General features: G+C 61.1%; 1 protein-coding gene across 1 annotated transcript; it reads right to left on the bottom strand.

Annotated features, from left to right (window-relative positions):
• Window positions 1–2,122: 2,122 nt before the first annotated feature.
• Window positions 2,123–9,313, bottom strand: CSF1 (colony stimulating factor 1). Its single transcript, XM_054398919.1, has 8 exons — window positions 9,293–9,313; window positions 7,777–7,908; window positions 5,891–5,953; window positions 4,804–4,983; window positions 4,388–4,565; window positions 2,590–3,422; window positions 2,271–2,326; window positions 2,123–2,174 (listed from the first exon to the last, which is right to left on the bottom strand). The coding sequence occupies exons 1-8, from the start codon at window positions 9,311–9,313 to the stop codon at window positions 2,123–2,125; spliced, it is 1,515 nt and encodes a 504-aa protein (XP_054254894.1).
• Window positions 9,314–10,043: the final 730 nt, after the last annotated feature.

Below are 10,043 nucleotides of genomic sequence, written 5' to 3'. Positions count from 1 at the left end.
TGGGGTGGGGGAGGAGATGCCAGGCTGTATCTCCCCCATCCCCCACCTCCCTGCCCCCCAATCTCACACTCCTCTCCACGTCTTTCTTTATTAATAATATTAAATATACAAGCTGGCTGCTATTATTTTCTTTAAATAGACTTCTTTAAATGACTTTGTATAAAATATTTCAACATTTCATTGTATAAAAAAACCAAACAAAAAAAAAAAAAAAAACCCCACACACAAACCCTAAAACGAGGCAAAGTAAACCTGACACAGCTTAAAGGCAAGTTTTCATCCTCCCCCTTCCCTCCCCCCAACACACACACTCCCCTCCTCACCACCTCCATCTCCCTCAGCCTCTCCTCCACGGTGCAAATCGCTGGCGAGGTTGAGCCCCAGCCCCAGGGCTTTTCCTCCTGATTTACTCTTCCTGGAGCTCCCCTTCCTTCCCCCACCCCCCTACCCCCTCCCCATTTTGGGCAGTCATAAATACACATCTAAACTTCCCCCCCCTACCCCAGTTAAGAGCAATGCTTTCCCTAAACCATCTTTTTTTTTTTTTTCTTCCAGCATATAAAAATAACACTTCAGAACCCGAGAGCAGCGCAGACCACACTTCACATTCAGGGCAGGAGGGATGCTGTTGAGGGGGGGGGAGAAGGATAAGCCCCCCAAAGCTCAGGGTTTGGGGTATCTCCAGGCTTGGAGGACATCCCAAACCAGGTTTGGGGGACATCCCGAACCAGGCTTTTGGGACATCCCAAACTAGGCTTTTCCCAAAGTCAGGAAGGGGGTTGAGCTAAGAAAAAAAGCTTCCCCCCAAGGGAGCCAGCTGGGGTATCTCCATCCCTTACCCTCCATCCCCCCCCAGGTGGGTTTGGTCCTTCCCCCCCAGCCCTGTTTCCCTTCTGGAAGGCGCAGTCCCAGAGGAGGTCCAGTCGCAGGTGAGCCCAGCTCCCAGCGACAACCCTGAGGGGGCAGGACAGGGACACCCCCTACTGGAAAAATACTTGGATGGGACTAAAAAAAAAAAAAAAAAAAAAAAACTTTCATCAGCTATAATAAAAAATAAAGCCCTAAGGGCACGACGTGAGCCGAGGCCAGCTCGGTCACGGGACCAGAGCCAGATCTCCGGTGGCAGGAGGATGGGGACCAGGACGGTGCCAAGCATCACCCCCAAGCCCGTCCCTGTGTGGGGACACAGGCACTGGTGGGCTTTAAATATTCACAGTGTGAGGCTTTACGTGGGGAGTCAGGGCTGGGGACATGCAGTCCAGGGGAGTCTCTGTGCCTGAACCCCACATTTTCCCCACCAGCATCCAAGATGCTCCAGCTGAAGCCTTGGAAAAGGCAGAGTGAAGCGAGGGGGATGCTGGGTGCTGCTCCAGACCCCACTGGGCTGGGCTCGGCGAAGAGCCAGAGGGATTCAGGGAGCAGATTCAGGGAACTGGTCCCCTCCATCTTCAGCCAGCACTGGGCTGTGTCCCAGAGGGCTTCAGCATCCCACGTCCAGCCCCTCCATTGTCCTGCTCAGCACCAGCGTTGCCGCATCAGTGACAATCCGACGTCTTCCAGCCCTTTGCCTGCCGGGGATCCCCCTCAGGGGGCATCCCCCCATCCTTTCGTCCCTGCCAGGGTGGGGTCATTGCAGTCTCTGGCCGTTGGCGTGGGGCAAGGGAAGAGGGGGGGAGGGCCAGCGGCACGGCAGCACCCGGCCCGTGCCCAGCCTCCTCTGCACGGCGAGGAGCATCCGATCCTCCCCCACCCCGAAGCAGCTTCACATCCCACCTCGGGCCCTGGGAAAAGGAGAAGAAGGATGAGCAGGAGCTGAGGTTCTGCCAGGGAGGGCGGGAAGGGGAAAAAAAAAAAAAAAGGCATGGAAACCACAGGAAAAAACACTCCATCCATTGGGAAAGTGCCGGTAATGGATTAATGGGCTGCAAAACCACACGCTGGCAGCGCTGGGGAGCAGACCTGCTCCTCTCTCTTTCTCTTTCTCTCTTCCCACCCCCATCCAGCAGCCAAATTTCCCTGCCCCTGGTTGAGGTCTGTGATGCTGGGACAGTCCAAGGACTCAACGCTGTCCCCGCTGGCTTGGACCAGAGCCCTGCGAGGTCTCATCCGGTCCCTGCTCACCTCAGAGGTCCTGAGTCTCCAGCTCTGGACATCCCCTCGCTCCCTGCAGCGCCCTGCAAGGAAAAGGCAGGGAAGGGTGTTTAGGGCAGGGTCACTCAAGGTGGGAGTCTCCAAAGCCACCCCCCAAAGCTGGATGGTGTCACACCCACCTCCTCTCTGGCTCCTCAGGGTCACAGCCTCCATCTTCCCGTGACCGGTCCAGGACCTGCGTGGAAGCAGAGGGGACAGAGAGATGAGCTCTGGGGAAGCAGAGAGGGCTGCAGAGGGGGAGGAATCTCCCGGATAACATCCTCCCACCCCACTCATCACCACCACTTGGTCCCCCCCCATCTCAAAATGATGGAGAAAGTGGGGCTCAACCCACACAGACCAAGACACAAGTGGGGAAACTGAGGCAGAAAAGATGTGTGTGGCCAGGGAGGAGGAAGAGGGGCTGCGGGGAGGGGGGAGGGGGGGCGCAGTCCTCACCCTGGATTTATACTTGTAGAAGAGCAGCCCTCCCACGGCCAGCAAGACGGCAACCACGCTGGCCACCGGGATGTATATGAGGGGCTTCCAGTGGCCCTCGCTGGCAGGCGGCTCCTTCCTGCGCTGCTCTGCGCTCAGAACAAAGCCAGAGTCAAAGCTGGGGCCGGCTCCGCCGTCCTCGGGCTCCCGCAGCCGGCTCAGCCCCCAGCCTCGCCCCCTCGCCCCGGCGCCTCCCGGAGCTCGGCCCCCTATGGCCGGAGCCATCCTGGAGAAGCGAAGCTGCGTGACAGGCTCAGCTGCCGCGGCAGGACGGATCCTGGCTCTGCCACCCGCCGAGCTGGAGCTGGGGGATGCCTCTGGCGTGGTGGTCCCGAGCCCGCCGGCATGTTCCGGGAGGATGGAGACTCCCTGCTCCTGGGCTGGATCCGGCAGGGGCTGGCCAGCTGCTGCTTCAGAGCCTCCATCCACCAGCTGTCCGTCCCCACGCAGGATGGGGACATCCACTGCTGCCAGGCTCAGGGTCCCAGCTGGATCCAGGAGGGTTTTGGTGCTGTCGGCTGGAGCTGTCTGCTGCATGCCAGAGGATGGCACTGGCACCGTGTCCCCTACTCCGGCACCCAGGACCTCGTCGGTCCCTGAGCCGCCGTCCGTGCTACTGGGGGGCTGAGACGGAGCATCTAAGTCAGCGAGGGTGGCATGGAGAAGGTTGTAAGGGGGCCGGGTGCTAGCGGGTGCCACCTCCCTGCTGGCATGGGTGGCAGCGGAGAGAGAGGGCTGGGTGGCAGGAGGGAGGGCAGGGGACAGGCAATTGCAGTCAGGATCAGTCCCCACACCTGAAAGAAGCAGAGAGAAGAGATGGCCGTGGGCTCACCAGCCTCCAGAAGGGGCAGAGCCAGCAGATCTGAGGTGGGGTGGGGGGGGGTAACATCCCCCTACCCTCCCTATGACCCTGGGCAAGTGGGGGTCAAACAGTGCCCCCCACCCAAAAAAAAAAAATAGGAAGAGTGAAGGTCAGGCAGGGAGCAGGCAGGGAGCAGGCAGGGAGCAGGCAGGGAGGGAGGGACAGATGTGGCAGCACAAAGGTGACAAGCAGCGGGTGGGGTGATGCTAACCCGAGTCACCGGGTCCCCTGAGCTGATGGCAGAGGGTTATCCACGATTGGCAGGAGCTGGACAGCCAGGTTTAAGGTCCCCCCGTGGCACAGAGACGGGGCACAGCTGGCACACACAGCAAGGCATCCTCTCGGCGGGCATGCAAACGCAAGCACGGGCACTGGCAGCAGCACGGACGGCAACACAAGGCTCCTCCAGCCTGGCAGGCAGGGCTCTCCCCGGTGGCTTGGTCAGGGGAAACTGAGGCACGGGACAGCTGAAGTGACAGGGCCGAGGTCATGCAGCCTGTTGGTGGCAGGGAGGTGCCAGCGCCTCTGTTTCTCTGTGCTAGGCTCAAGCCAGGCGCTGGGGCTTTGGGATGGAGCCGAGCGCGGTGCCTCCAGCCCGGTGACAGAGATGCCTCCTCATTCCACTCTGCATCTCTCTGGCCTTCCTTCCAGCAGGTTTCGGCCCAGATCCCACCTCCAGGGGCTGGCCAGTCCCTTCTCCCAACCCTGGCTCTCTCTCCAGACCAGCCGAGCGACACAGACAGGGACCAGACACTTGCCGTGCCCACGGTGCCCGCGTGTGCCCCTGGGCGGGGACACGCGGCTCTCAAGCTGCCCCATGCAGGTGAGCTCAAGCCCCCCACTGCCTCCCAACCTGGCAGGGGTTTGCCAGGCAGAAGCAAAGCTTTGACATCTCACCTGGTGGGGATCCAGACTTCCTGGGTCCCAAGCAGGTGCTGAGGTAGACCTGGCTGCAGTCCTTCTCGAAGGTCTCTTGGTTCTGCAGCAGATGGTTGATGTCTTGGAAGAATTCCTTCACCAGCAGCAGCATCTCATAGGGGGAGGTGGTGAACTCCTCGAAGCACATCTGGGACAGCTGGAGGAAGAGGCAAGCTCAGCATCAGGACCACTCATCCCAGCATCATCACCACCACCACCAGGTTCCACGCTGCACTCAAAGCAAGGTTTGATCCCCACCCTATGTCCATACACACCTGAGCCCTTCACCCACACCCACCCTAGGATTCTCCAGACCTTCTGTTTCACCCAGGGATGAAGACTGGCACCCACACCTTGGGCAGACCTGGCACCCCAGAAGGTGGAAGCCACCGTACCTCCCTCTCCTCATCATCCTCCTCCCTGATGCAGGGGTCGACGTTCTCGTCGATGCGGTTGTACATCCTGCGCACTGCCTGCATCCTCTTGGCGTTGGAGGAGTTCTCCTTGAACTCTGTTCGCTCCAGGATCTTGCCCAGCAGAGGGAAGGCAGCTTTCACGTAGCAAACGGAGTCATTCTGCAGCAATCATGGAATCACAGAACTGTCAGGGTTGGAAGGGACCTCAAGGCTCAGCCAGTTCCAACCCCCCTGCCATGGGCAGGGACACCTCACACCACAGCAGGTTGCTCACAGCCACCTCCAGCCTGGCTGCAAACACCTCCAGGGATGAGGCTTCCACCACCCCCCTGGACAACTTGTGCCAGTCTCTCACCACCCTCATGGGGAAGAATTTCTTCCTAACATCCAATATGAATCTCCCCACTTCTAGTTTTCCTCCATTCCCCACAGTCCTATCACTCCCTGACATCATAAAAAGTCCCTCCCCAGCTTTCTTGGAGCCCCCTGCAGATATTGGAAGGCCACAAGAAGGTCTCCTGGGAGCCTTCTCTTCTCCAGACTGCACAACCCCAACTCTCTCAGTCTCTCCTCATAGGAGAGGTGCTCCAGACCTCAGCTCATCCTCATGGCCCTTCTCTGGACACCTTCCAACACCTCCAGATCCTTCTTGTAACAGGGGCTCCAGAACTGGCCACAGAGCTCCAGGTGTGGTCTCAGCAGAGCGGAGTAGAGGGGCAGAATCACCCTCCTCGCCCTGCTGGCTATGCTTCTCTCGATTCAGCCCAGGAATCAACCCTCCCCAAAACACCAGCCAGGCTGGAGACTGAATGGGCAGAGGCTGCAGCACCCATCCCACCCTACCTGAGGGGGAAACTGAGGCATGGAGCAACGAAATGCCTTTGTGTGGTCCCACAGGTTGCCCAAGCTGGGATTTGGCAGCTGCTCAGGCAGGATGAGTCCTTCCTGGGCTGCCTCCCATAAAGGGGACTAGAAGAGGGGAGACTGTGGGCCTGGGAAGCCCCACAATGCACCAGCCAGCCCTGGTCCCCATCTGTCCCCTGGTACCCAGGGAGGAGCTACTCACCAACTGTGTCTTATTGATGAACTTGAAGGAGACCCTGCCTGGGTGCTGCATTTGAGTGTCAGCCTGGAAGGAGAAAGCAGGATGTGAGCCCAGGGGGATGGATGACAGCAGGAAGAGGCAATGGAGACAAAATGGGCACCCCAAGGACATAAAGCCCCCCAAATCCACAGAGCTGGGGTTCTTCTCCCACTCCTGCTTCACCTCACTCCATCCTCCTCCCCACACTGCTGCTTCCCAGAGGTCAAATCTCTCCAGCATCCCATCAGGATGGTGCTCCCTGTACCATCAGGATGCCTGCTCCTCCCTTGCCTACTCCCACCCCACCTCCCTTCCTCTTCTTCCTCCCAACAGCACAGCAGAGCCCAGCTCTGCTCCATTCTCCCAGGCTCTCCCCCACACCACAAAAGAGCATCCTGCCATGGGGGAGGTGACGGTGACACCGAGGTCACATAACCCTCCAGGCCATCACAAAACACCAGGGTCCCACACACCAGGACCCCTTCTTTTTTTTTTTTTTTTTTTTTTTTTTTTTGGGGGGGGAGCGGGAAGGAGGGTGAAAAGCAACCCCAAACAAGCCTACCTCACCTCCGGGCCGGCATCCCAGGCTGGGAGGGGTGAGGACTGCCAGAATTGCCGGCCGGCAATTCTGGCAGTCCTCACCCCTCCCAGCCTGGGATGCCGGCCCGGAAACAATTGCTCCATTATCCCACAGGAGCTGCAGCAAGGGCTGGCTCCTCCGCCAGCGAGAAGAGGAGAGGGCTTGCAATCCCCTGGCTGGAAAACCACAACTCCCATTCAAACCTGCACCGTCCCCTTTTTTCCTCCCCCTCCCGACCACGCAGCCCTCTTTTAATCCTCAGGGGAGGTGCAAAGCAAAAAAAAGAAAAAAAAAAGAAAAAAAAAAAAAAAAAGAAAAAGCTCCTCCAGGGATGTGGGGACAGCTCGGGGGGTAGAGGAAGCTGAGCTTGCAAAGGTGATATCTGCCAGCTCCTGGCACTGCAGCTCGGTGTTTAAAAGAGGAAGAGGTAAAAAGCAAGCCCGGATGCGGCGGTTAGAGGCTCGGTTGGAGGCTGGAGCTTCGGCGCCGAGCAAAGGAGGATTCGAAGGCACCGCTCTGGGCCCTCGCCCCCCGTCGGCTGCAAAGAGCAGAATTTAATCTGCGACAACCCTGCAAATCCCTGCGTGCCCCCGATTCCCGCTTCTTCCCTGGACATCCGCGTGATTCCCGGCTCGGAGGTGAGCCAAGGGCCGGAGCGAGATGCAGCTGCCCCAGCGGCGGCCAAGATGGGACCGGGAGGAGCTGCCCCACCGCGGGGTGCATGCAAGCACCCAGAGCTGCCCACGGCTCATGCGGGGATGGAGACATCCATGTCCCCAGCCCGGCTGGCTCCATCACCCAGCTAGCCTGGCCGCTGGCCCCCCTCGCTGCCTGCCACCCACCCACAGCCCCGTTGCCAGCCCAGCTTCCAGGCAAGCAGCTGGACTCAGGAATGCAGCCGGATTCCTCCGCTTAACCCCTGCGCAGCCGCCCGACAAACACCACGGCCCTCCCCTGCGCCGCTTCCCCAATCGCCCCTACGCCCACCCAGCCCCACTCGTGTCCCCTGCCCAGCCACGCTCCTCTCACCTTCCGCTTCCCCCTCTTCTTCCATCCCTCCCCACTGATGCTTTTCCACAGCTACCAGTGATGAAGGCACAGAAGCACATTGTCACCTCCCCGGCCCCGGTGCCCACTTGTCCCTCATGCCCATGGATGCTCAGCTGCTGGGTACCATCACTTATCAGCTGATTTCCTTCTTCCCAGCCCTAAATACTGCGTTGATTTATGCTTGTCCCAGCCTTGAACGAGGCCCCATCCCACAGCACAGCCCGGGGAGGGCACTCACCAGCTCCTCCAGCTCGGCCAGGTGCTTCTCCGTGATGATCTGCTGGCAGTAGCTGTTCTGCTCCGTCTCATGGATGCTGCAGACCAGGAGGAGGATGAGGGATGACAGCAGAGTGCAGCGGAGCAGGGACACCTGGGCATGGCAGAGCAAAGGCTTGGAGCAGAGCTAACCCTCCCCACTCTGAGCCCACTGCCCTTTCCCACCACTCCCCAGAGCAGCCACTGTTGTGGTGGACAGGGCTTGACCCTGGCCTGGTGGGATAACCCCACTGCCACACTCCAATCCCGGTGACTGTTCCCATCCTGCTATTTTTAGGAGCGCCAGGTCAGCTGGGAATTTCCCAGCGTCCAGCACTGGTGCTGCTGAGGGGCTGGGTCCTGGCTGGTAGAAGCCTGGAGGTGGCTCTTGGCCATCTCCACATTCCCCATCCAGCCCTTGTCCCACACCATTTCTCCTGCAAATCTTCTCCTCCACCCCAGCTCCGGGGAACTGTCTGACGCACTGACCCACCCAGTCCCAAAAATTCTCTTACCACCCTCCGGACCCCCCCCAGCCCCCAGTGCCTGCACCCGCCGGGCTCTTTCCATGCAGAGGCTCTGGCAGCCCCCCAGATCCCCTTCCCAATCCCCCTGCAAAGAAGAGGGGAGGCCCCGAAACGCGGTGAGACCCCCGTGGGTAAGGAGGCTTGTCCCAGGGCCAAGACCCCCGAAGTGGGGATGGAGCACATACCCGGAGTGGGTGTGTGCGTGTGTGGCTCCCTCCCGGTGTACCGGCACCGAGAGGGTGCCTGGTGGGGGGAATTGCCCTTGGAGGTTGTCCAGAAAATCCTCCCCTCTTGTGAAACTGGAAGATGCCGCCCGGGCCACCGCCGAGAGACGGCTACGGCTGGCCGGAGCCTCACCCCGCCGGGAACGGGCTGCAACCGGGGGATGGGACGGGGCTGGAACTGGAGCCTCTCCCTGTTGGGGGTCCGGGAACGGAACCTAGAACCAGAGGTCCCAGAACCCAGCCGGGGCTGGAGCACCACTCCGCCGGGGATGGGCTGGAACCAGGTCCAGGTCGGGGCTGGAGCTGAAGCCTCTCCCCGCCGGGTTCAGGAACTGGGATGAGGATAGAACCAAGAATTGGGACGGGGATGGGGCTTCATCCCTTGGGTCCAGGAGCCTGAATGAGGCTGGAACCGATTATTGGGGGTTCCAGAACACAGCCGGGGCTGGAGCATCACCCCGCCGGGGACGGGAACTGCGGCCGGGATGGGGCTTTACCCCTCGGCTCCGGCAGCCGGGATGGGGCTGGAAGCTAAACCGGGGACAGGGCTGGAACCTCATCCCGCAAGTCCAGGAACCGAGCCGAAGCTAGAGCATCACCCCGCCGAGATCCCCCCAAAAAGGAGCTTTGCCACGTACCCCTGCGTGACAGGGCCGGGGGTACGGGGAGAACCGAGGCCGCTCCCCGCGGAGACCCCCTCATAGGTGGCAGTACCGGGGGTCGGGGGAAGCGGGAGAAGCCGCCGTACCTTGGCTCCGAGGCGGGGCATGGGGGCTGCCGTGGGGCCGGGGCTGCGGCGGGGCCGGGCGGTGCGGGCGAGGCGGCGGCGGGGCCGAGCGGGGCCGGGCTGAGCCGCCGCTGCCGGCGCGCTGCCCTTTATAGAGCGGCGGCAGCATGTGGTTTATGAGAAAGGGCTGGCGGGCGGCCAGCTCGGCTCGGCCCGGCCCCGCTCGGCTCGGCTCAGCCCACTCGGCTCGGCTCAGCCCACTCGGCTCGGCTCGGCCTGGCCCCGCTCGGATCGGATCGGCCCACACGGATCGGATCGGATCGGCCGCGCTCGGATCGGCTCATCCCACTTGGCTCGGCCCGGCCCCGCTCGGATCGGCTCAGCCCCCTCAGGTCGGGTCGGCCTCCTTAGGTCGGATCGGATTGGATTGGATCGGCCCCCACTCGGGTTTGATTCGGCTCCACTCGGGTGGGACCAGCCCCTCTGATCGGCTCGGCTCATACTGCTCGGATTTGATTGTCTCGGGTCGCTCGGCTCGGCTTAGATCGGGTCGGATTGGCCCCGCTCGGCTTGGCTCGGTCCCCTCGGCTCGGCTCCGTCTGATCGAATGGGCCCCACCCGGCTCAGCCTCCTTTTTATCGGCTCGGGTGGGCTCGAGTCGGATGGAATCGATCTCCTTGGAGTGGCCCCGCTCGGGTCGGCTTGGCTCCATTCGGGGCACTCACAAGCGCTGGGCTCTGCGTGGATAACCCCCTCACAACCCAGCACCATC

The sequence above is a fragment of the Indicator indicator genome, unplaced genomic scaffold, assembly GCF_027791375.1.
Source record: "Indicator indicator isolate 239-I01 unplaced genomic scaffold, UM_Iind_1.1 iindUn_scaffold_188, whole genome shotgun sequence".
In the NCBI taxonomy this organism is placed as follows: Eukaryota; Metazoa; Chordata; class Aves; order Piciformes; family Indicatoridae; genus Indicator; species Indicator indicator.
This window is presented reverse-complemented; position numbering and strand designations above follow the sequence as displayed.

Coding starts and splice junctions, on each gene's coding strand:
- CSF1 (XM_054398919.1), bottom strand. CDS start 9,313: ATGCCCCGCCTCGGAGCCAAG. Junction 2,327..2,589: donor TCTACAAGTATAAATCCAGG/GTGAGGACTGCG, acceptor GCTTCCACGCAG/GTCCTGGACCGGTCACGGGA. Junction 2,175..2,270: donor CCTGAGGAGCCAGAGAGGAG/GTGGGTGTGACA, acceptor TTTTCCTTGCAG/GGCGCTGCAGGGAGCGAGGG.